Genomic DNA, 26,714 nt, shown 5'->3' on the forward strand with positions numbered 1-26,714 from the left:
GCACACATTCTGCTATTCTGTGTTGAGCGGTTAACAAAGTAATAATTTGCTTAATATTGAGTTATTTATGCAACTTTAGTTGTGATACAAACCTTAGGGTATATGTTTGGATTTCTAATAGATTCTAAGCCTGCATGATGCGACTCTCATGATTTAAAAAAAAAGTTGAATAAAAGGCATGCGCACTAATCTGATTTTTTTTGCTCAGTCAGTACACACTTCATCAGTCTCTCATTCACAATTTGACAAGCACTTGATAATATTCTCAGCCATCGGACTATTCTCAATTTAATCCTGTCTTTACATATAGCCTACTAATGTATGTGTGGAATAAATATATTTGTAAAATCTGTAGCCTGCACTCGAAGAGCGAAGGGAGGAAGCACTTCCTGTGGTTAGGCTATGTTTTTAATATCCACTGGTTGTGGATTAGCCTAATGTGCTTAATTTTAAGAATTGAGAAATACATATAGTGGCCAGTCAAAACTCTGTTTTCTCACGTGATTGCGCAATGACTATAAGAACACAGTTAACAAGGGGACTGTAAGTTATTTATATATAATTCGGGATACCTGTAGAAAATCAGACCTCTCTGAAATGAAAATGGATTGCCCTCCCTTCAGCAAAGGTGGACATTCCTGCAGTCACCATGCCAATTGCACGCTCCCTCAAAACTTGAGACATTTGTGGCATTGTGTTGTGTGACAAAACTGCACATTTTAGAGTGGCCTTTTATTGTCCCCAGACCAAGGTGCACCTGTTTAATGATCATGCTGTTTAATCAACTTCTTGATATGCCACACCTGTCAGGTGGATGGATTATCTTGGCAAAGGAAAAATGGCCACTACAGTGATGTAAACAAATTTGTGCACATATTTTGAGAGAAATAATATTTTATTTCAACTCATGAAACATTGGACCAGCACATATTTTTCTTCAGTGTGAAACATGAAGTGGATAGCAGAGAAGATGCCTACTGTTTACCTTCACTTCTAGGACAGACCAGAGCCTTGCAGTTTTAGAAACTGTTCTTCGTTTTGTAAGCATTACATGGCAAAGTAGCCAGAATGTTAATGATTCTCAGACTGCCGCTCTGCTAGTCATCAGATGGGGTGAGGAGAGGAGGTATGGGGCCCATGTGGGTAACTGGGGGGGCCCTGCCTTGATTGGGTAAAAAAATAAATATGAATTACATTATTTTTCTTATTCTTCAAAAAAGAAATCCACCTACAGGAGCCCACTCTCAATGTTCAAAATATACCAAAGAGCATCAATTAGCCACAGAGGATCAATAGTTTCTGAAAAATAACAGTGGATTAAGTTTTATCACAAGCATATACAGGTATCTGCCAAAATTAAGGAAACACCAACATAAAGTGTATGCCTACAGTCAGGAAGACCTACAGTCAGGAAGACCTACAGTCAGGAAGGCTGCAGTTTGGGCAGCATGTGTGACAAATATAGGCTACAGCTTGTTGTGTTGTGGCCATAAACATATAATGTAATCTCTCAACCTGACAATTTGACTGTTAAAACTTCTTATGGATGGGTGGCAGTATTGAGTAGCTTGGATGAAGAAGGTGCCCAGAGTAAACTGCCTGCTACTCAGGCCCAGAAGCTAAGATATGCATATTATTAGTAGATTTGGATGGAAAACACTCTGAAGTTTCTAAAACTGTTTGAATGATGTCTGTGAGTATAACAGAACTCATATGGCAGGCAAAAACCAGAGAAAAAATCCAACCAGGAAGTGTGGAAATCTGAGGTTTGTAGTTTTTCAAGTGATTGCCTATCTAATATACAGTGTCTGTGGGGTCATTTTGCAATTCCTAAGGCTTCCACTAGATGTTAACAGTCTTTAGAACGTTGTTTCATGCTTCTACTGTGAATGGGAAGAGAATAAGAGCATATGGAGTCAGATGACTGAGAAAATGACATGAGCTCAATCACCCGCGCTCCCGTGAGAGTTAGGTGTGTTCCTTTTCATTTCTGAAGACAAAGGAAATGTCCGGTTGGAATATTATGGAATATTTATGATAAAAACATCCTAAAGATTGATTCTATACATCGTTTGACATGTTTGTACGAACTGTAATAGAACTTTTTTGACTTTTCATCTGAACTTACTGCGCGAGCACAGGGCATTTGGATTACTCGACTGAACGCGTGAACAAAAAGGAGGTATTTGGACGTAAATATGGACTTTATTGAAACAAAACAAACATTTATTGTGGAACTGGGATTCCTGGGAGTGCATTCCGATGAAGATCATCAAAGGTAAGTGAATATTTATAATGCTATTTGTGACTTCTGTTGACTCCAAAATGGCGGGTGTCTGTATGGCTTGTTTTGATGTCTGAGCGCTGTACTCAGATTATTGCAAAGTTTGCTTTCGCCGTAAAGCTTTTTTGAAATCTGACACAGCGGTTGCATTAAGGAGAAGTTTATCTAAAGTTCCATGCATAACACTTGTATTTCCATCAACATTTATGATGAGTATTTCTGTAAATTGATGTGGCTCTCTGCAAAATCACCGGGAGTTTGGAGGCAAAACAATACTGAACATAACGCGTCAATGTAAACTGAGATTTTTGGATATAATTATGAACTTTATCGAACAAAACATACATGTATTGTGTAACATGAAGTCCTACGAGTGTTATCTGATGAATATCATCAAAGGTTAGTGATTCATTTTATCTCTATTTCTGCTTTTTTGAGACTCCTCTCTTTGGCTGGAAAAATTACTGTTTTTCTGTGACTAGTTGCTGACCTAACATAATCGTTTGGTGTGCTTTCGCTGTAAAGCCTTTTTGAAATCGGACACTGTGGTTGGATTAACGAGAAGTTTATCTTTAAAATGTTGTAAAATACTTGTATAGTTGAGGAATTTTAATTAGGAGATTTCTGTTGTTTTGAATTTGGCGCTCTGCACTTTCACTGGCTGTTGTCATATCGATCCCGTTAACGGGATTTCAGCCGTAAGAGGTTGAAATCGGGGCTAGGGGGCAGTATTTGCACGGCCGGATAAAAAACGTACCTGATTTACACTGGTTACTACTTTTGCCCAGAAACGAGAATATGCATATAATTAGTATTATTGGATAGAAAACACTCTGACGTTTCTAAAACTGTTTGAATGGTGTCTGTGAGTATAACAAAACTCATATGGCAGGCAAAAACCTGAGAAAAAGTCAACCAGGAAGTGGAGGATCTGAGAACTGTAGTTCTTCTTTCTAGTCCCTTTCGAAACTACAGTATCTGTGGGGTTACGTTGCACTTCCTAAGGCTTCCATTGGCTGTCAAAAGCCTTCAGAAAGTTGTTTCAGCCTTCTCCTGTTACTGGGCAGATAATAGGAGCTCAGTTACTGAGCGGACTGCCTGGGGACAAAGGGATTGGATATGCGCAGTCACGCAAGTGCGCCGTTCCTTCTTTTTCTCCTTGAATGAATATGCTATTGTCCGGTTGGAAAATTATCGCAATTTTACGTTAAAAATACCATAAAGATTGATTTTAACCTCTTATGGCTAGGGGGCAGTATTTTCACGGCTGGATAAAAAACGTACCCGATTTAATCTGGTTACTAATCCTACCCAGTAACTAGAATATGCATATACTTATTATATATGGATAGAAAACACCCTAACGTTTCTAAAACTGTTTGAATGGTGTCTGTGAGTATAACAGAACTCAAATGGCAGGTCAAAACCTGAGAGATTCCTTTACAGGAAGTGGCCTGTCTGACGATTTCTGGAACTTCTTTGCCATCTCTATCTTTTACTAAGGATCTCTGCTCTAACGTGACACTTCCTACGTCGTCCATAGGCGCTCAGAGCCCGGGAAAAACCTGAATGTCGTCATCCCAGCCCCAGGCTGAAACACATTATCGCCTTTCTCAAGTGGCCGATCAAGGGACTGTGGGCTTAGGCGCGTGACCTGGCCGCCCCCGTCTTTGTGATTTTTTCCTCTGTTTGCCGAAAAGGAGATTCCCGGTCGGAATATTATCGCTTTTCTACGAGAAAAATGGCATAAAAATTGATTTTAAACAGCGGTTGACATGCTTCGAAGTACGGTAATGGAATATTTAGAATTTTTTGTCACGAATTGCGCCATGCGCGCGACCCTTCTTTACCATTTCGGATAGTGTCTGAACGCACGAACAAAACGCCGCTATTCGGATATAACGATGGATTATTTTGGACCAAACCAACATTTGTTATTGAAGTAGCAGTCCTGGGAGTGCATTCTGACGAAGACAACAAAGGTAATGAAACTTTTGTAATAGTAAATCGGAGTTTGATCAGGGCTAAACTTGGTCGGTGTCTAAATGGCTAGCCGTGATGGCTGGGCTATCTACTGAGAATATTGCAAAATGTGCTTTCACCGAAAAGCTATTTTAAAATCGGACATATCGAGTGCATAGAGGAGTTCTGTATCTATAATTCTTAAAATAATTGTTACGTTTTTTGTGAACATTTATCGTGAGTAATTTAGTAAATTCACCGGATGTTTGCGGGGGGTATGCTAGTTCTGAACGTCACATGCTAATGTAAAAAGCTGGTTTTTGATATAAATATGAACTTGATTGAACAAAACATGCATGCATTGTATAACATAATGTCCTAGGGTTGTCATCTGATGAAGATCATCAAAGGTTAGTGCTGCATTTAGCTGTGGTTTTGTTTTTTGTGACATTATATGCTAGCTTGAAAAATGGGTGTCTGATTATTTCTGGCTTGGTACTCTGCTGACATAATCTAATGTTTTGCTTTCGCTGTAAAGCCTTTTTGAAATCGGACAGTGTGGTTAGATAAAGGAGAGTCTTGTCTTTAAAATGCTGTGAAATAGTCATATGTTTGAAAAATTGAAGTTTTTGTATTTTTGAGGAATTTGTAATTCGCGCCACGCCTATCATTGGATATTGGAGCAGGTGTTCCGCTAGCGGAACGTCTAGATGTAAGAGGTTAAACAGTGTTTGACATGCTTCTAAGTACGGTAATGGAATATTTTGACTTTTTGTCTCTGGTACCGCTCTCGCGCATTATGCCTTTGGATAGTGCTCTGAAACCACAAACAAAACGGAGGTATTTGGACATAAATATGTATTATTTTGAACAAAAACAACATTTCTTGTGGAAGTAGCAGTCCTGGGAGTGCATTCTGAGGAAGATCAGCAAAGGTAAGAGAATATTTCTAATACTAATTCTGAGTTTAGGTTGCCCCGAACTTGGCGGGTGTCTGAATAGCTATCTGTGATGGCTGAGCTATGTACTCAGAATATTGAAAAATGTGCTTTCTCCATAAAGCTATTTTAAAATCTGACAAAGCGTTTGCATCCAGGAGTAGTCTATCTATAATTCTTTAAATAATTGTTATATATTTTGTCAACGTTTATGATGAGTATTTTTGTAAATTGATGTGCACATTCACCGGGCGTTTTGGTGGGAATACATTTTCTGAACATCACGCGCCAATGTAAAATGCTGTTTTTGGATATAAATATGAACTTTATTGAACAAAACATACATGTATTGTGTAACATAATGTCCTAGGAGTGTCATCTGATGAAGATCGTCAAAGGTTAGTGCTTCATTTAGCTGTGGTTTTGGGTTTTATTGACACATGTCCTTGCTTGGAAAATGGCTGTGTAATTATTTTTGTCTATGTACTCTCCTAATGTTTTGCTTTCGCTGTAAAGCCTTTTTGAAATCGGACAATGTGGTTACATCAAGGAGAAAGTGTATCTTTAAAATGGTGTAAAATAGTTGTATGTTTGAGAAAGTTGAATTATGACATTTTGTTGTTTTTGAATTTGCCACCCTGATATTTAACTGGCTGTGTCCTGCTCACGTAGCCCATAGAAGTTAAGTTAAAACCAGGGCTAGAAATTGAGGAGGAATGTGAGGGTATTGTGGCTTTTGTTAAAGAAAATGGCTGAAAGCATAGGCCTACCCCTTGATAGTTTAAGATTAAAAAAATGGACCTGATTATGTAAAGCGATCTATAACAATGCTTAACTTCTATGGGGGACGCTTGCCTAGTCAACAGCCAGTACAAATACCTCAAAAATGCTATAACTTCAATTTCTCAAACATATGACTATTTTACACCATTTTAAAGACAAGACTCTTGTTAATCTAACCACATTGTCTGATTTCAAAAAGGCTTTACAGCGAAAGCAAAACATTAGATTATGTCAGGAGAGTATCCTGCCAAAAATAATCACACAGCCATTTTCAAAGCAAGCATATATGTCACAAAAACCAAAACCACAGCTAAATGCAGCACTAACCTTTGATGATCTTCATCAGATGACACTCCTAGGACATTTTGTTATAAAATACATGCATGTTTTGTTCAATCAAGTTCATACTTATATCAAAAACCAGCTTTTTACATTAGCATGTGATGTTCAGAACTAGCATACCCACCGAAAACTTCCGGTGAATTTACTAAATTACTCATGATAAACGTTGACAAAATACATACCAATTATTTAAAAAATTATAGATACAGAACTCCTTTATGCAATCGCGGTGTCAGATTTTAAAATAGCTTTTCGGCGAAAGCACATTTTGCAATATTCTGAGTACATAGCTCGGCCATCACGGCTAGCTATTATGACACCCACCAAGTTTGGGACTCACTAAACTCAGAATTACTATTAGAAAAATTGGATTACCTTTGCTGTTCTTCGTCAGAATGCACTCCCAGGACTTCTACTTCAACAACAAATGTTGTTTTGGTTCCAAATAATCCATAGTTATATTCAAATAGCTCTGTTTTGTTCGTGCGTTCAGGTCACTATCCGAAGGGTGATGCGCGAGCGCATTTCGTGACAAAAATTTTCAAAATATTCCATTACCGTACTTAGAAGCATGTCAAACGCTGTTTAAAATCAATTTTTATGCTATTTTTCTCGTAAAATAGCGATAATATTCCAACCGGTCAACGTTGTATTCATTCAAAGGCTGAAAGAAAAAAATGGAGAATTCTCGTGAATGCGCCTCTCAGTGTCACTGTCCCGAGGCTGATCACTCACAAACTCTGCTGCTGTTCTTTGCCCAGAGACAGCAGACACCCCATTCCACTTTCTGGTGGCTTTAGAGAGCCAATGGGAGCCTTAGAAAGTGTCACGTTACAGCACAGATGCTGTATTTTCGATAGAGATGCAACAGAAGGACAACAAATTGTCAGACAGGGCACTTCCTGTATGGAATCCTCTCAGGTTTTGGCCTGCCATATGAGTTCTGCTATACTCACAGACACCATTCAAACAGTTTTAGAAACTTTAGAGTGTTTTCTATCCAAATCTACTAATTATATGCATATTCTCGTTTCTGGGCCAGAGTAGTAACCTGTTTATATTGGGTACGTTTTTCATCCGCCCGTGAAAATACTGCCCCCTAGCCCAGAATCAAATCAAATCAAATCAAATGTATTTATATAGCCCTTCGTACATCAGCTGATATCTCAAAGTGCTGTACAGAAACCCAGACTAAAACCCCAAACAGCAAGCAATGCATGTGAAAGAAGCACGGTGGCTAGGAAAAACTCCCTAGGAAAAACTCCCTAGAAAGGCCAAAAACCTAGGAAGAAACCTAGAGAGGAACCAGGCTATGAGGGGTGGCCAGTCCTCTTCTGGCTGTGCCGGGTGGATATTATAACAGAACATGGTCAAGATGTTAAAATGTTCATAAATGACCAGCATGGTCAAATAATAATAATCATAGTAGTTGTCGAGGGTGCAACAAGCACGTCCGGTGAACAGGTCAGGGTTCCATAGCCGCAGGCAGAACAGTTGAAACTGGAGCAGCAGCACGGCCAGGTGGACTGGGGACAGCAAGGAGTCATCATGCCAGGTAGTCCTGAGGCATGGTCCTAGGGCTCAGGTCCTCTGAGAGAAAGAAAGAAAGAAAGAGAGAAAGAGAGAAAGAGAGAATTAGAGAGAGCATATTTAAATTCACACAGGACACCGGATAAGACAAGAGAAATACTCCAGATGTAACAGACTGACCCTAGCCCCCCGACACATAAACTACTGCAGCATAAATACTGGAGGCTGAGACAGGAGGGATCAGGAGACACTGGCACAACACCATACTGGCAGAATGTTTTGGAATTTTATTAATTCAATTACATTTTATTTGTGTAATGCAACAATCACAAAATGATTTACTCACCATCCACTCAATAAATTTGATATTTTCAACTTTTACATTTATTTGACATTTTATGGATATTATGCTGAAATAGTTTCTAATGCAAAATGTCTGCCTGTATAGGGAACAGCTGGGAGCAGTTCTATAAAAGCGGAGTCCAGCAGATCTCTAATAAAATCAGTTTATTTGTCCTACGCACAGTATACGGCAAGGGTGTGTGTTTAGTGTGTGAGTGTATGTGTGGTGCAAGAGTGTCAGTGTATATGTCTGTGTATATGAGGATGGAGTCTTGAGTGTGTATAGAGGCATTCCAGGTAGAGTCAGTGCACGTGGGTGTAGGTGGTCAGCCATTGATTAGCTGTTCACCAATGTCATTGCTTGGAGGTAGAAGCTATCTCTGAGCATGTTGGTAATGCCTGATGCTCAGGTTCAGCTTGCCAGAGTGTGGTGGGCAGGACAGTCGGTGATGTGTACACCAAGGAACTTGAAGTTCTTGACCATATCCACTGCAGCCATGTTGATGTGGATGGGGTATCCCTCCTCTGCTTCCTGTGGTAAACAATCACCTCTTTGGTTGAGATCTGTAGTCTTGAAGCAAGTTCGCCACCCTGCACACCTCAAGAGAGAATTGGTGGAAGACTAGAGACCATGGAATAGCAGAATATGTGTCCGGATCCCTGCTCACTGTGCCACTGTGTCTAGGTGCAGCCGTCGGGATCAAGATTAGGCAGAGAGGTCACACTCTTTCTGGGGGACACTGCTGTCTCTCTGGGCTGGTTTGCACTGTGTGGTGCACACAGTGCCCGCTATTTCCATCACTTGGCACTACGCAGCACCACCCTCAGGAGATGACGGAAACTCTGTAGAGCACAGACAGGCTTGATAAGCTTACACACAGACACAGACATACACAAGGACAGGAAGATAGACAGACAAGACACACAGATTAATAGACACACACACACACACACACACACACACACACACAAACATACACTATCTATCAGAAAATGAACCACTGCATGCACACACACTTGCGCCTTGCTGTGCCGTTCTATGCTGGCTTCTGAAGCTGCCCTCAGTAAAGTGTTTTTACAAAAGCTGATGTCTGTAGAACTGGGAAGCTGTGTGCACCCTCTACTGAGTCCCGTGTTGCTCCACAACCCTCCAGCACCTGGTAGAACACAACAGGTTTTTACATTTCAGTAATTGAACAGATGCACTTATCCAGAGTGACTTCATACATTTTCATAATGGTCACCAGTGGGAATTGAACCCACAATCCTAGCATTAGCAAGCAGCATGCTATACCAACTGAACCATGCGTGATCGACGTCAAATCCTATGGTCAGGAGTTGACAAGACAGCACAAAAACATCTGGAACCAGACTATACATCCACATGGTCAGCTGCAGAGAGCATGCTGGAAAATGTATATTGCTCCACTACAGACAGTGAGATGGATAATGTCTAATGGGTTTGAGTTGGGATTCCAGATGCTATTGAAACGTGTGTCCAGATGTTAACTTTGCCTGTAGACTGAGGGTCTGGGACAAACGCCAGAGGGACAGTTCTGTCTGCTCTGCCTTCTGGGTGAAAAACACTCTGTAATATAACAGACAGGAACTAACAGTCAGAGGTTCCACTAATATAATATGGAATTGTTTTACGATGGTCATACCATGGATCATTTATTTCTTGAGAAGACTGACAAACACCGCTGTAGCTCGGCCACCTTCCACCGCAGATGTGGAAGGCCGACATAGGAGGATGCAGTGGATTGAGACGCAGCCTTTACAAAAAAACAGATAACTCTTGCTTAAACTGACGGATTTTGATGGGGATTTTTTTATTATGTTACTTAGATTGTCGCACAGAATTTAATATTAACAAAGTTGATAAATAAATATAGTAGGCCTATCCTTTAGAGAGCTGATGGGATCCTCCTCTTTTTAACATGGGCTTATAGGAACACATTACATTCCATGCATCAACCAGCTATGAGGAGCTGGCACTCGCTGAGCAACAGGTGATCCGATTGAGCTCAAACTGTGAATGGTAGGGCTCTCACGAGTGCTTGATTTGAGTTTCGATAACATTTGCATTGATGTCAGAGTGGTTAGTGGGACAATAGAACGCTGAGTGCTAGACCATTAGCCACTAGCCGTTAGCAAGTTTGGTAGGCTGCTAATGACCATCAGCGGTGTCAGAGTGCAGTTTTGGAGAAGCCTAGTTACCGCGATTCAACGGTGAAGTGGAATTTGACTGCGGTCATGACTCGTGACTGCCAGTGTGGCAGTATTATGGTCACTGTATCAGCCATAGCACAAAACCTCTCTGTCCTCCGTACCTGCTGGGACAGATTACCAGTTGTTCACCGCTGTCGTTCCCTATGAGACTGAGCCCCCAAAGCCAGGTCATACAGAACTCTCCAACCCCTACTGCAGGTGTCCAGAATCCTTGGACACATAAAATAATTTTTTCTAAATAAAAGGCTTTTTGGCAGCCTGTACTAAATTAGCCACTGTGTCATACCTCAGTGAAAATCTGGCTCCTGGTTGAAGCTTTCAGTTTGTTGTTGATTAGGAGCAGTTGAGTAGAAATCAGACCCAGCTTTCCCTAGACCAGTGGAACCTTTATGGACTATTTCATTCCAATGCCACATTTTATCATGACCTCAGGTGGGCCTGGGTTCATAAATCCTCCGCCTTCCACACAGCCAACCTTTGAATTCTAACCTATAGACTCAGAATGACCTTGGAAGAGCTCTGTATCTGCATATCTCTCAGACATTGTTGTGGAAAACCCTGCACTACGTGATCCAACTAGGGAGTAGTGACATTTGCAGCAAGGCAGCTACATCAGTAACAAACAAACTGATGATGAATGATCATTAAGCCACACGCTGACACACAGTTGGGCTGAGTTGGAGGGATATTTGGCCTGCAGTATAAGTCCATTGATTCCATTGATCCCTATACTTCTATCATGAGATACTGCTGCTTCAACTCAAACACACAACATAAACGCAAGAAAACACAATTTTTGCTATTGTGTAAACATTGTTTTTACACAGACAGCAGTGACTGAAAGGGTTTTCTTCTCCTCACTACAAAGTTTCACTATCTGGACAGACAAGATGTGCAACATCAAACAAATGCTAATATACCTTATATTTTGAACAAATGTAGCAATCAATCACATAACATTTTCATCTAATTTCCTCTCTATAATACCCCCCGCCACACACATATTGTCCACATTTTTTTGTTGCACGATTCTGTCCATACATCTGAGATGACAGGCATTTCCCAACCTGGTCTCACGGTCGGCCCTGCTGGGCCCAAAGTCATCACAGTTAACAACGTGTAAAGATAGACTCGCGGGTGGTCGAGATTAGAAGGAGAACGGGTTTGGTCTGCCAGCAGGGTCTCGCCACTGAACTCCTGAACCCCCTCTCCTGCTCACGGGGTAAACCTTTTAGCACACACCCCAGTCTCAGTGAGTTCACACCGAGGTCTCTAGCCTTTCACACATCAACTGCTAATGAGGCCTCAAAAACTGAGAGAAAGGTGAAGAGATTCTGACCTCCATTCAGGAACATCAGCTTGGGGGGGAACTGTACAGAACTTTGTTCTAATGAATATAGACATGGAACCAGAAAAAACATGTTGCCCTGCGAGTGAGCGAGAGATGTGATTTGTGAGGTGGCCCAAAAACTGTGGGACAAAAAAATAAAATTAAAAAAGACACTTACATGTTCATATTTTCATATGGAAAAGACATAGTTACATAAAATATGCTGTATTTTACTTCACAGATGCCCTTCCCTCTAACTGAAACTTAAAATAGAATCCTTTCACAACTGCATTTCCCATAATTGTACCAAAAACACCACAATATTTTTTATTTATATGCACATATTTTTTGCGGGTTTGAGCCCAGTTTGGGCTGGTGTAATGCTTATAAACTGTAAGGTCAATGTGGTTCAAAATAGCCCCTCGTCATACAGCGTAACAATTACATAAGTACTATGAAGAGATGCCCACTGTAGCTGAAATTATTTCACATGGTCATACAGAGGACGACAGTGAAAATATAATCATTTCCATAATACAGTGGTATAACAGATCTCATTTTTTTATTGAGGAGAGTCAAGTTGGGCTTTCCATTTTTAGAAAATAAACCAATTACAATATTACAAATAATGAAATTGTTACATCATTCACAGGGTTACAGTCAATGTACATTTATACAGAAATACAGGACCTCCCACATCAGTCACAGTGGTCAGGGCCGGCACTGTTCTACGAGGGCTACAACAGGCCAGGGGAGACAGGGCCATCTTCAGTCTGTCTTCACCAACAGCCAGAGAGGTGAGAACATAGGGGAGGAAGGGGGATGTGGGGGAATAAGACAACGTAAGGAACACAAGGAAATTTGTCACAACTAGACTGCTATTAGCCACCATGTCAGCAGAGGGGGCTCTGACGCTTTACGTTAGAGAGTTATCCACAGGAGCCATTTTCTATACACACAGAACTGACTGCCACAAAGGCAGGCAGGCAGACTGCTGCTCGGGGCATATTTGGATGGTCCACAAACACAGACCAATGAGTACGAGCCGGCACAGCTTGTGTTTATGCACACTGTCGTGTAATTGTAACATTGAGACATAATGGTTTTCGTCCGTCCTTCAAAAATCGGAACACAGTAGGGGAAATGTTCTTTGCGTCCGCAGTGCATTGAATCAACATCTCAGATACATTGGTTTTGATTTATAAATAAAAGATTGTTATGCATTAGTTAACATGCACATTGATAGTGAAACATCAACAGTATCTGCAGATACAAGCCATTGAAACAAAGACAAGCGTTTTAGAGGACAGAGTTCTGATACTGGAGCAAGTTACCTTGTTTATTCCAAACAAAGAACCCTACTGCAAAAAAACCCAGTTATATTCTGCTCTCAATGTTTAATCATAATGCTTCTATGCTCCTTTATGTCTGATCTGTCGCATGAGCCTGGACATTGAAAACGGAGAGTATGAAGGAGATTGCCCCGCACTGTTAAATAATTGTAGCGATGGTAGCCCAAGATTTTATGTTTGTGAAGCACATAGTACATAAAAAATAAAAAATAACTACAGTATATATTTCGGGGTTTTTTTTCTTCAGAAATGGAGCAGACATTTGAGACATGCTCTTACTCATGAAAAATGGAAACATAGTATGCGCTTTGCGCTTTGAATAAGTGTAAAGTTGCTGTCTTGAAAATGCCTGTTATTTCAGTGGCCTTGGGAAGAAAACACACAATCATTCAACAAAAAGCTATGTGTGTGTTTATACCTTTTTAGCTTCTCCTCGTCTTCAACTAGCTGCAAAATCTCAACAATGTAAAAATATCCTTGATTCCATCTATGTATAAAGTAACCCATATGCAGTACTTATGGTGGGGTTTTAAAACCTTTCATTTCACACCAGAGAGAACTATTGAGTGAGACATCACATGAGATATTGTGGCATAATGACCATCATGGATTCACACAGGGAAGTCTAATCCTCACAGTGTGAGCAGAATCTATTCTGTAAAACCCCCATCATAATCCCATCAGATCGATTAATCACATACTACAGGTCCATTACAATGGGCCCAGAAAGGACCACTGTGCCAAGGAGTTTTATCAGAAGGCATGGGCTTTGAAACAGTACCACAGAGCTCTACTGGGGGCTATCAATGTTTTTTTAAATAAAAGAAAGCGGGACGACAGCTTTTTCTCCGGCGAATAGCAAATGATAGCTCTGGATGAACTATGGGTGAATAAACAAGGTTTCTTTTTGCCATTAGGTTCAGATACAGAAGAAATAAATACTTCACACAGTGCTTTCAGCAGTCTCCATAGCTCCACACTGAGCAACCAATAAAAGTCTTGACTCAACTCCTTATGAATCCAGATTCTCTCAACAAAGTAACATACCAAACCTACTCCTCCAAGAATAATTCAAGAAAATAAAAACACTTTCTTAATACCTATATTTACGTTCCTATAACTCTAAATACGAGTCCACCACTACTGTGTGTTTTAGTTCATCATTATAACATTTCTTCATACTGTATTTTGATTGAACGTCACATGGGGATACATACTTTGTTTAAACACCCCCCGCTTAATCACCTTAATATGACACTATCACCAAACAGCTCAGAGAGCATGAATGGAGACATTTGCAAGTGACACAAGACTCCATCTGTCTGTCTTCAGCACAAATATTAGTGCTGTACTGCTGAGCCTGATTTCCTGAACAGAAATTGCCCTGACAGTGGGATATCTGTCTATATCTTGGGAAGACTGACTCAGGCTGCTGGCTCTTTACTGAATATCACTGAGGTGCCCTCAAATATTAAAGTGTTTTGAGATGGAAAGGAAGATTTTTTAGCAATTTCTTTTTTAAAGGAAACAGCACGGTGGCATCAGTGACAGTTGGGTCACAGAATCATTTACCCTTTCACTCTGGGCAATGACTAACAGTGAGAGTGATGTACTTCCTGCTGTTTCATCTGTCATGGAGTCTGCACTGGAATATGCAGGGTGACACAGTACTGTTGACAGAAAACTAAAGGGAGGATGATGTTACAGAAGCTGGATGAAAACCCCAGTGCTCCTGCCCAAGGTTTGTAAAGACTCTGGATGGCCATATGGGTTAGTGGGTGGAATAAGATGGGGACTAAGTGACAGATGAGAGCTAAGGTGGGATTTCACTGCTTTTGTGCTGAGGGGTCAAATGCTAAGGCCTATATAGGACACCTCTCCTGTTCTGTTCAGACAGCAAAGTGCCTCAAAACAGACAGCGGACACCTGATGATGCTTAAGGAAGGACGTTTTGTGGAAGAACCTCCGCTTACATAGCCACCTACTGTGAGACCAACACGGTGCCCTCAGATTGTGTGTTGCCTACATAAATTCTGTCTATTTTTAAACAGACCTGGTCTGTCAACATGACAACATGCAGAGTCACAAAGTCATGGATCAGAGAAAGCAGAGCACAGAGGACAGTGGGAGGAGAAGAGTAGGGGATCTGAGGCGTGTGTTTAGCTCTGAGGAGAAATAGACGGAATCACTGTCTGGTCAGTGGGGCTGTGATCAGGCTGTGGACCCCCACTAGGAATGAACATGTCTGAGCAATGGGCCCCAGATAGAGATCCATGTCTGGCTCCTCAGTCTATATCGAGTACTAGGCCTGTCTCAGTGGATCTATCCATTAGCAGCTCTGCAGTGCAGATCTCATTTGCCTGAGTTTGTAAAGTGTGTGATTTACCATCTCTAGGGATTCCATTGGTTTTGACTAACACAGGACCCCCCCAGGCTCCCTAACCCCTCAAACAACACATCGGCCACAACGACATTGACAATGATAGATAGCTCTCCGTTCATCAGACAGCTATTCACAGAAGCCATACAGTAAATGCAATATGTATCTATAAAATGAAAATAGAAGTCTCAAGGACTCCACTTATCAGAAATGTTTGTGCACCAACAATGATTTCCTAAAATTCCATAAGGGCATGGAGGCCCATCGTATCGTATGATCTGTGTTCACACACCCTGCCAATAGACTACTTGGAAAAGCTGTCACAAGTGCTCCCCATCATCCATGATGTACAATAATATAATAATATGCGTAAAATAATACACTATCCCATGCTAATGTTACTTACTGCCCAGTTGTGAAAAGATTTGTCCGTGACCAGACCAATGTGAGATAACCATATGTGGTGTTAAAACCCTGACACTTCAATATAAAGTTACTTTAAATTAAAAAAGAATCTGGAAAAAAAAGCTAAATATAATGTAAGCACATTATATTTTGTAAAGTGTATCAAATCCAAGCGCTTACGGAACAGTGTTCTGTAAAGTGTAACATATCAAAGCTCTGTGAAATCAATCATTAACTCAGCATGCTATCAAACACTAGCCCTTCAGCTTTGGGAGCTGCTGCTTTGTAACACAGAGCACATTTAGCCACACACGCACGCACGCACGCACACACACACACAGTGAAGTTTAAAACACAGGGGGAAACTCTACACTCTTACAAAAAACGGTTCCAAAATGGTCCTTCGCCTGTCCCCATAGGAGAAGCCTTTTTGGTTCCAGGTGGAACTCTTTTGGTTCCATGTAGAAACCTCTGTGGAAAGGGTTTTACATGGAACCAAAAAGGGTTCTTCAAAGGGTTCTCCTATGGGGACAACTGAAGAACCATTTTAGGTTCTAGATAGTACCTGTTTTTCTAAGAGTGCAGATAATTTGACGACCAAAACATATGTGCCCTCCTATGTAAACATTGTAGGGAAAACACCCATAATATGTTCTTTTTTTCCATACATCCATGGAGGAAGTACTGTATGTTTGCTGTTTATTACACTGATTCTTCAAAATCCACAACTAACATTTTGCAAAAAGGAAAATGAAATGAATAATAACAACAAAGAAAAACCTCCCTCTAGTCACCCAAAGAAACAATTTAAATCCATCACTTCCAGGTCTTAGTAACTATGTCCGGCACATAGTGATGACATCACAGTCCCATTGTCAAGTGCATCTGATATGTACAGGATCATGACATCATCTGAGGTACACAGGGAGGATGTTCCATTTGGCAGGTTGTGATGTTTTCATTGAAAAAATATCAACTTTCCCACGGTGAGAGGAAGCATGGTGAGAGAAAATCTTCAACATTTTCACACAGAAAAATGAAATTACTTGTTATGAGAAAAGGTATTTTGTTTTTATTTTTAAGTGTTGCTTTAAATTGGTAGATAACTGAATTTGTTGAATTTGTTCATGGTAGTAGTTTCTGCCAAAAGATGTCCATTCCATGGTGCTCACACTATTTTGTCTCCCAAGTCAACCATAGGAGTGTAGATCAAGTTCCTCAGTCTATTCTGCTGTTTGCTTTTGGGGAGGCAGCAAAGATTTATGTTTCTTTCCTGTTTCTGAAGTAAAAAAAACAACATATAATATTTCAGTTTCTTTTTGAAAGTGATGGTCTTGAAATCTCCCATTTTTCATTGTCTTCTTGTCTGTTGCCCTTTTAAAGGGTAGTCTTTCTAGTCAGTTCACCTAGTTTACATCTATACTTATAGACTCCTTGAGTTTTCTCAACTTTTTTTTCTTTACAAAGTTCTTTACAAAATTCTTAAATCAAACAAACCAAAAAATGTAAGAAAAAAGTTCACCGTAAAAAAAAACGAGGTGGAAGATGGAAGTAGAAATGTGTCGCTGGTCAGTAACCTCTCATGATCCTGGTTCCAAGAAGGAACCTTGTTGGCCACATTGATTGATGTCTGGTCATGTAGACCTCTGGCCACAAACCTCCAGAGCTGATCCTGAAAGGTTATGGGGACTTTGGATGAGGGGATAGAGGAGGACAGGAGAGGGATTGAAAAAGGGGACCGTGGATGGACGGTAGTTTGGTAGGAAGACAAGGTTCACAGTCAAGCAAAAACACCTCCACTCCATCCGTGAACCCAGAGCCCTGCATCCCAATCCCCTCTTCTCTGCTCCTCTCCTCTGCTCTCCTCTCTTCTGCTGTCCTCTCTTCTGCTCTCCTCTCTTCTGCTCTCCTCTCATCTGCTCTCCTCTGCTCCATTCTGGATGGTCAAACTTCCACAGACTGGATCTGGTTAATGGAGGCACGCATCATCTGCACACTGTTCAGGATCTTCTTCTGGTGGCCTGCTAACGTCACGCCCACGCTCAGGATGTCACTGTGGCAGGAGACACAACCACAGGAGTCAGGAGGACGCCATCACAGACAACACAACAGGTTTTATTGCACAAGTCACATGGCATAAGCCAAGGTAAAATCAACAAGTTAGATCAAGGCTAAATTCTGGGCCCCAGTCTGCCAAATTCCTAATTCAGTCCAAGGCATGACTGCTTACAGTAATTACTCTGTTTGTTGAACAACTTCTTCCATTCAGGAGACAATGGAATGTTTTTGTTTCCTAACCCTAACCCCATGGACTGATGAGCCTTATTTTTTAAGTATTGTAACCAGTGTTGTGGCTGGAAAAGAATTTGAAAACAGAATTGTGCTGATATCCGACGTGACCTTAGGAGGATATTAAGAGATGTAGAGACAAGAGACAATGAGCAGAGTAATGTGTGTCTTACTAAACAGACAACTGAATGAGTCTATCTGCTAATAGATGTCTTTATTAAGTCTACTGAGGCAGGAATGTATTCCTAAACATCACAATGTCTGTTCATTCTCTTATATCTTTTCTTTCTTTAAACTGTTGTACAAGAAACCTGGCAGCCACATGGCCAGAGTCTCTATGCTCTGTTCTAGCTCAGAGCAGTTGTGCTGCACAGTTATTATCTCCTAATGACATACAGTGAGAGGCATATTTATGATGAGCCAGGGCTGATCCTGGCAGTCATCCAGGCTTTAAGGTTTGATACTGTCAAGGAATAGCCGACCTCCTCCTCATCCTTATCATCCTTATCAGAAACACAGGTCTGGGATCAGCACTTACTCCATGGTCATCTGGGAAACCACATCAAAGCTGGCGAAGTCAGCATTGGCAAAGTTGTCTTTGTACTGGCCCATCTTGATGGCATCCAGCCACTCGTCCACAGTACTGAAGCTGGAGAAGTCTGGAACACTGCGGTCCAGGAGAGGAAGATGGACACTGGAGGGGGACACAGACACAAAGAGTCAAACACAGCTTTAGAGACAGTGTCATTACTCTCTCACCTCTATGATGGCAATCAGTACAGTACACAATAGTGGAGGGCCTACAATCGACTAGTCAATAAGCTAGCCTTCAGGAAAAAATAAAGTAACAGTGGCCATTTTCCTAATCGATTTTGAAGAAAATTCTATTTCCAAATGAGGACAATGGATGGATACTGGCAGGCTTAGTGCCAGTATCCACACAGTGTTTCTATTCCACACACCATCAACAATGTAAATATAGAGTAGGATATATGGAATTCAGTACATTTTAACATTCATAGGAAACTGACACCCAGAGAAAATGTGATTGGAAAGGTTTTGTTTTGAAATTGTGTAACTGTTTCAAATCATGATTTGTCTAAAGCATTCATGGAAATGACTTGATCTATCAAACCAAAGGGATTTATTTACATATCCACTTGGCGCCAAAAGAAACAGGAGACACAATGTTCGGTAGAAATAAATTGTTCCATGAATATCAAAAGTGTAACCCAAAATTGAAAACATTGAAGGAATCATGTCCTTTGAAATGTCAAAGTGTTTTCCCATCTTTGAGGTCAGATACATTAAATTATTTTGGATTATATAGTATGTATGGAAATAGGAAAGTAATACTGGAACACAGTCCTGAATATTGTGATGACTGGCAAGGAGAGACAGAGGGACACTCGTCTCAAACACACTAATACACAGACATACAGACATGTAGTGACAGACTAACAGAAAGATGAACCCACAGATAAACTGACGGAGATCTAAGGAGAGCATGCTCAGTGTTCCACTCACCCTGAAGACAGCGGGGTCATGGCCTTCAGACTGTTGGGGTTGCGGATCATCTTGTCCAGGTTGTTGACGATTTGGCTGAACTTGGGCCGGTTGTTACGGTCCTTCTGCCAGCAGTCAAGCATAAGCTGGTGCAGGGCCGAGGGGCAGTCCATGGGAGGGGGCAGCCGGTAGTCCTGCTCTATGGCATTGATCACCTGCAGGGGGAGACACAGATCTCTAAGGGTTGCTATGAGGCTCTAAAAGGAGGAGAAGGGAGAGGAGAGAGAGAGACGGAAATCCTATTGGAGAGCATCCTCTCACAATTCTCACAAGCTACTTCTTCTATGATCAGAGTGCTATTTGGCTAACATGTTGATTAATATTTCAGTGATTTCAAATGAGAACTATGTTCTTGCACTGAAAGATAAAACCATAGCAGTGTTACACAAGTAAAAACACATGCCCACACACAAACATAATACTGCAAGCATTATTGCATTAACAATAATGATAATTTTGAAAAGGTTTTGGCTTGGCTGCATACTTACTGTACCAGTTAAGCATCACAGTAAAGTATCAGGCTAATAGTAATGGCTCTCCACATCCATGCAGACTGTGCCAGCAGTGATGTAATCTTAGTCAGTCTGGCCTTTAGAAAATGTGTACAGTAATGTCCCTGCTAAACAAATATCTAAGTTTTGCCAACTCTATAGTCATTGTTATACCAAAAAGGTCTAGTCTGACAGAGTGGCCAGTGGTGTTGTTGGTGGTGGGAGAGGGTGTGGGGGGACTGTAAGTAGCTCTGGATAAGAATGTCTGCTAAATGACTCAAATGTAAATGTGAAAAAATGGGGGAGGGATCAGGGAGGAGTGGGGAACGACCGGCCCAGAGGAGGGTTCTGACAAGGACCCACGATCCCCTGCTCATTATCACCACCATTATGGAGCTCCATTCAGGCCCAGATTAATCTCATTCAGAGGCCTCCCTCCCAACCAAGACCCAGATGGAGTAGAAACACTATCTAGAGCCCCTAATAAGATAACCGTCGAGCTCCTCAGTCCCTCTTAGCGCATTAGCGTTCACACTTTCAATTTGAAACTATTTTCATTATCTCTCTCCCCATAATTTGCTCTCTTCTCCACCACCCAGAGGGAGCCTGGAAACAGAGGCTCCAGTCAAGAGCAGGAATAGTCTGCGGAGCGTTGCCTTGCATTCCAAATCATCTTATTATCTCTCTGTGGTAACTGGGGGGCTTTCATATTAAACCCGGGTTCGAAAGCTGCTGTTTAGCCAGGGGAAGAGAACCACCATGACAAAATGGATCTCTATGGGGGTTCACAGAGAGGTAATAACATTCAGAAATAATCAGACGTTGTTCGAAATTATTTTTAAGCATTTGATGCCATGCTTAGAGTGGTTCTGTTTGACAAATGATATACAGATATATAAAGGTCTATAAATACATACGTCTTGATTGGTCATGTCCCAGTAAGGTCTCTCTCCATAGGACATGACTTCCCACATGACGATGCCGTAGCTCCAGACATCACTGGCGGACGTGAACTTCCTGTACTGGATGGCTTCAGGGGCTGTCCATCGGATAGGGATCTTCCCTCCCTGAGAAACACAACACAATGAGGGAACAACCTTATAGAGGGAAGTGAGACGGAAACCTGATCGTCACAGTGTCCTGGCTCTGCAGAGAGATATTATTCACAGAAACAATACTCTGTAATCCAAACTGGGAGATGGATATAACTAAACTCCTGGGAGTGGATGTGTGTGACATGGAATACCGTAAAAAGGGAGGAGAGGGACAGGTGAGGAGCCTTTGTTATGATGGGTAATGTGGTGTGTGAGGTGTGTGAGGTGTGTGAGGTGTGTGTGTGTGTGTGTGTGTGTGTGTGTGTGTGTGTGTGTGTGTGTGTGTGTGTGTGTGTGTGTGTGTGTGTGTGTGTGTGTGTGTGTGTGTGTGTGTGTGTATGTATGTATATGTGTTTGCGGTGACGTCATGGTACTCACCAGGGCGCTGGTGTAGGTGGGATCTGACGTGTCGTCCTCCAGGAATCGGGACAGGCCGAAGTCGGACACCTTGCAGACCAGGTTGCTGTTGACCAGGATGTTGCGTGCGGCCAGGTCGCGGTGGACGTAGTTCATGTCGGCCAGGTACTTCATGCCAGAGGCGATGCCACGCAGCATGCCTACCAACTGGATCACTGTGAACTGACCGTCGTTTTGCTGCAAAACAAAAGGATCACAATATGATACATCCCCAGGTCTGAGACTTCCCTCTGTGGGCTATGATTGAATAGATATGGCTATAGGCTGGGCTGGGCTGGGCTCGGTCTGGCAGGCTGCAGCTGTTCTCCTCCCTGGATTGGCCAAGGCTTTACCCCATACATGTGGAGTGTCTGGATCTGGGCTGCAGCTGTGCCTCCACCTGCACCCTCACCACCCACCACGAGGACCAGAGATCAACTAGGGAATATCCGAGAGGATCATGACGAGAGATGAGAGAGCATGAGCGTGGACTGACAGGGATGGGGTGGGGACACAGATGGACCACAGACGGACTAGGCCCAGCTGTGTATTCCTCTAGGCATCTTCCCAGTTTATGGTTAGCCAGATCCTCTAGCCTGTGTCTCTGAGTCTCCTCCAAACTCTTCGCTGCTCATTAGCAGAGCAAGGAGTTCTCCTCACGTCCACCAGCTCCTCATGCACCTCATGCACCACAGCAATTAAGTCTTATGCATTATTCATGAGGCTGAATTCCCTCATAAATACACAGCTCCTCGTAATCCCTGCATCCCTGCACTGTGTTTGCATATACTTTAATTGGGAAGATTCTTCCACCAAAGTAATTTGGATCGGGTTAGCAGACAGAGAGAGGCATCATTTCTATCATATAGATCTATGGCTAATACATGCTCTGTGCAATTTATGATTCAATCCCAATTCTAGCCATAATGGCGGAGATAATGTTTCTGAAGAAAGCTTTCTTTCTGATCGTTATATGGCCCCCCAACTTTTGCTACTTCCTCTGCCTGTTGTTGTCTCCATCCATCTATTAGCTGTGCACCAGGTGATCCTTCAGCTGGCAGCTCCCATCTAAGGTGGTCTCCTCTGCTGCTCCATCCTCGTTCACAGAGCGCCATGTTCTAAAGCGCTGACGTGTTCAGAAAATGTTGTCAAAAGCTGTCACAGTGAGGTGCCACAGTGACACTGTGTTGCTTGGAATACAATGTGCTGTCAAATATGCTTAACACACAGAAACCCACAGACACATACACACAACCCATCAAATTCAAGAGTGAGTTGGCATACAGTGTCTCAGAGGTTTGAAGCAGAATGCTAATAAAGTTCATGTTTTGCTTCTCTAGCAGTAGACAGAGCAGCAGTCTGCTGACAGGCGGCTGGCTGGATACTTTTTTAAAGGGAGGATTTTGATGTATATTTTGATCCATAGAGGAAGAGTTTACGTCTCAGGTTTATAATATCCTCCCATAGCTCAGAGCAGACACTTGTCAGTGTGCTTTCTGCCCTGAGTCGTGAAAGCCTTACTCAGTATGATCTATGTAGAGGTAGACAATCACAATGTGATGAGGAGTGACAACTAGGGCTATGACAGAGGTGGTGGAGGGAGGTGTTATCCATATAGACACAGTAGAAACATCAGACATTTACAAACATAAACATAGTGATTCATATCAAACATGAAACCCTTGGCCCTTATTGAATTGATTTGTTTTCCATATTTAATCATTCACGTACAATAGATTTAAAGTGAAGTAACTCTAATAAGAAAAAATGTAATCCTTTATTTTTGTGAAGATCAGATATGTCCAATTTCCATTAATTCCTAGCTCCTTCCTACTCAGTTTTTTCTCACTCACTTCAAACTCACAATGAGTCCAATTAGAGGATATGAAAGCTTGTGGACACACAGTCACATGCTCCCGTTCAGCTGAAATGCTACAGACAGACGGCACAGGACTGGCTGACAACAGACAGCAGCCTTTCACCTACAAGCCAACTTCATTCTCTGAAAGCTGGCATGTTTTGTTCTTACAGCGCTAATCATTTGAAACCCTCCCAAAAGATGAGGTGAGGTTAGATATCTGGAATGTATGTAGAAGGTACTATAAATTCATAGGTCCTTGTCCTTTTCTGTGACTCAAACAGAAGGAGTGAATGTGGGTTAGTATGATAAATACAAAATGAGAGCATAACTAACTGAACTGAACTGCTGGACTCTTCCTCACTAGTGCCTATAGTGAGCTACAGTACTGTACTTTTTACTGTAGTCAAACATGGAGATCAAGGGGAAATGCTGAATAACAGCCAGCGCAAGTTGCAGCAGAGTATAAATCAATAATTGGACTAGACAGACCCTCAGGGAGCATTAAGACCGCAGCCTGATTGGTTGAGAAGGATCTCTCGAAGGACTTGTGGTGGACACTATGCTAAGTAAAGAGGAGACTCATATGATTAATGTTCTGCATGTTATTCACTTTAACTTGGATGTGTTAGCATTAGTGTGTGTATTTAGCAGTCCTTTCCCAGAGTGTGTGTGCGTATGTGCCTGCGTGCCTGTGTGTCTACCTGTTTATCTGCACAGCCATTAGTGTTAATATTTGACTCAGATACAAACACAGCGTAACTCACTCTGAGGAAGGAGTCCAGTGATCCGTTCTCCATGAACTCAGTGATGATCATGACAGGGGCGCTCTTGGTGACCACACCCTCCAGGTGGATCACGTTGGGGTGGTCAAACTGACCCATGATGGACGCCTCAGACAGGAAGTCCCGCCTCTGTTTCTCTGTGTAGCCCGACTTCAGCGTCTTGATGGCCACAAACATCTCCCTCTTGCCTGGGAGCCTCAGGTTCCCACTGCACACCTCCCCGAACTCTCCTACAAGACACAACATAGAGGCAGAGAGACAGTTAATGAGAGGAGATGTCTGACAGAGCTTACAAACATTAAGGCAAAATATTATTAATTGGAATACAGACAGCATTCAAAATCATTATTTTGTAAAAAAATGACTGGCCTTTCTCTTTACCTGCGCCAATGACTTGCTCAATCTTCACACAGGAAGTGTCAATCTCCTTAGCAAACTCCCTCACCGCCTCGTTGGGGTCCTCATATGTAAACGGATCAATATATATCTTCATTCCTGGAGTCACTTGGAAAAAGAAGAGGCCGATGTAATTTTTTATTCTGACACACACACACAAACAAACGCTGTCTGCCTTTAACATTCAGAGTTTGAGTAGCCAATGCAGTGTATTACTATGAGTCAGAAAGGTTAGTGTTAGTACAAGGTAGAGGAATGGTAGGTTTGGCTTGGGGCCTCAGGACTGTAATAATCAATGGGCAATGACATGGTATTTCCAGGTAGTCTTTAGCAGTGATAAGGCAGGTTAATGTATGTATCAGCTCCAGAGTCATAGCAGACCATTAACACCCAGAAGAGACAGCCAGACACTATATCAGTATCACTCTCTGCTCCAGGAAATAAATTGGCTCTCTTAAGCTCTGATGCCAGGTAAATTGGCTTAAGGTGGCCTTTAAGTGTTCAGGGACTTAAGTGTCCCAGGTTTTAAATCGGATTATTCTGACTCTCACTTCCACATCTGGCCTGAGGCTTTTTTAATGGTTATTGTGTTCATGTACAGGCAGTCAGCATAGCTGAGATACCTGCTTATAGAAGAGTCATGAAACCTGCATAGCAGACTGAACTGAAGAAGTGTTTAGGAACAGATGGAGATTCTCCTTTAAGGGAAAAAAATAATCCCCAGTCAGAACCTCCTATCTCTTCCCAAACTATGGAGCAATCCAAAGACCACCCACCAGAACATGGCAGAGACCACCTGATATAGGGGAGGACAGCCAGTATAACTGTGACCATCAGTGTGGGGATGAAAACACACACAGGGGAGTGGAACGATATTAATAGCTGTGAAATGCCCTCAGCCTCTTTGGCAATACTCCTCACTGAATTACACCCTGGCAAAAATGAGTTCTGTAAATACAGCATTTACTGCAACCTGATACTATTGATTACACATGGGAAAGCTGTCTCCATTGATAAGCCCGACTAGCGGAAGAGCTAAATAGAAAAATATATAAATAAATACAACTGAAATAAGCTCAGAGAGGAAATATATCAGAGCATTTCTGTTTAGCTGAGTGAAGGAGGGGAAAACGATAAGCCATAAGCTCCCAGGGAGAGCAAAACTAGTTTAAATCACCGCGCCTGAGCTACATCTTGAACATTTATTTCGATATCATGGAACTCTGGGCCAACGTGCTTTACATGGAAAACAAAATAATTAAGAAATGCCATTCCTTCACAATCTCCTTTGAATTTTTCAACAATGGCAAATGGTGTGTGTGGTATTAGCGTGTTAATGGACTTAACAAGCTAAAAGAAGGCTAAATGCTATTTCCACAACAATGGAATCAGTTGACTATGAAATGAGACCCTACAGCGAACACACACTTACACACCTACAGAAAACAAACAACAGGTTATGTTGTGAGTAAATCCTAGCATTAAGACGGTTGAGGAAAACAAGAGAGAAGATTACCAATGGAGAGGTGAGAAGAAGCACAAGGTTGGGAGGTAGCCAAGGACACTAGCGTGTCAGGTGGTAGCCACGGAGACAGGTGTGTGAGGCAGCAGAGGGTTGAACGTTAGGCATGGAGGCTGCTGCATGAGCCAGTAGCCATGGAGACAGGTGTGTGAGGCAGCAGAGGGTTGAACGTTAGGCATGGAGGCTGCTGTGTGAGCTGGTAGCCATGGAGACAGGTGTGTGTGTGTGTGTGTGTGGGTGTGTGAGCATGAGCGAGAGTGTGTGTATGGTGGGGGAGGTGCAAACAGACACTCTTGAGTGAGGGCTGGGTTACTCACTGTGGCCGCTGGTGTAGTGCTGCAGCTTGTCTGTGTACTCTGAGTCTGCCCTCTCAAAGCCACGCCTCCTGGGAGAAAGACAAAGAGCTATAGCACTGGCCCAGAGAGGGGGTGTGGTCT

At 42.0% G+C, this 26,714-nt stretch overlaps 1 protein-coding gene across 5 annotated transcripts in view; it reads right to left on the reverse strand.

Annotated features, from left to right (window-relative positions):
- Positions 1 to 12,288: 12,288 nt before the first annotated feature.
- The window catches only part of LOC106565894 (ephrin type-B receptor 2), a 172,385-nt gene continuing 157,959 nt past the window's right edge, over positions 12,289 to 26,714 (reverse strand). The window contains exons 9-16 of one of the 5 annotated variants that reach the window (XM_045691728.1): positions 26,595 to 26,659; positions 24,741 to 24,854; positions 24,342 to 24,589; positions 21,699 to 21,914; positions 21,144 to 21,293; positions 19,697 to 19,890; positions 18,708 to 18,863; positions 12,289 to 17,933 (exon numbers count right to left, since the gene is read on the reverse strand). In XM_045691728.1, coding sequence (XP_045547684.1) covers positions 17,825 to 17,933; positions 18,708 to 18,863; positions 19,697 to 19,890; positions 21,144 to 21,293; positions 21,699 to 21,914; positions 24,342 to 24,589; positions 24,741 to 24,854; positions 26,595 to 26,659 — 1,252 coding nt within the window. In that variant the 3' untranslated portion in view covers positions 12,289 to 17,824. Of the gene's footprint in view, positions 17,934 to 18,703; positions 18,864 to 19,696; positions 19,891 to 21,143; positions 21,294 to 21,698; positions 21,915 to 24,341; positions 24,590 to 24,740; positions 24,864 to 26,594; positions 26,663 to 26,714 lie in introns of those variants that run through there. The other 4 variants (XM_014133558.2, XM_045691727.1, XM_045691726.1 and 1 more) reach the window with 4 other exon arrangements.

This window comes from Salmo salar, chromosome ssa12, assembly GCF_905237065.1.
Source record: "Salmo salar chromosome ssa12, Ssal_v3.1, whole genome shotgun sequence".
Lineage (NCBI taxonomy): Eukaryota > Metazoa > Chordata > Actinopteri > Salmoniformes > Salmonidae > Salmo > Salmo salar.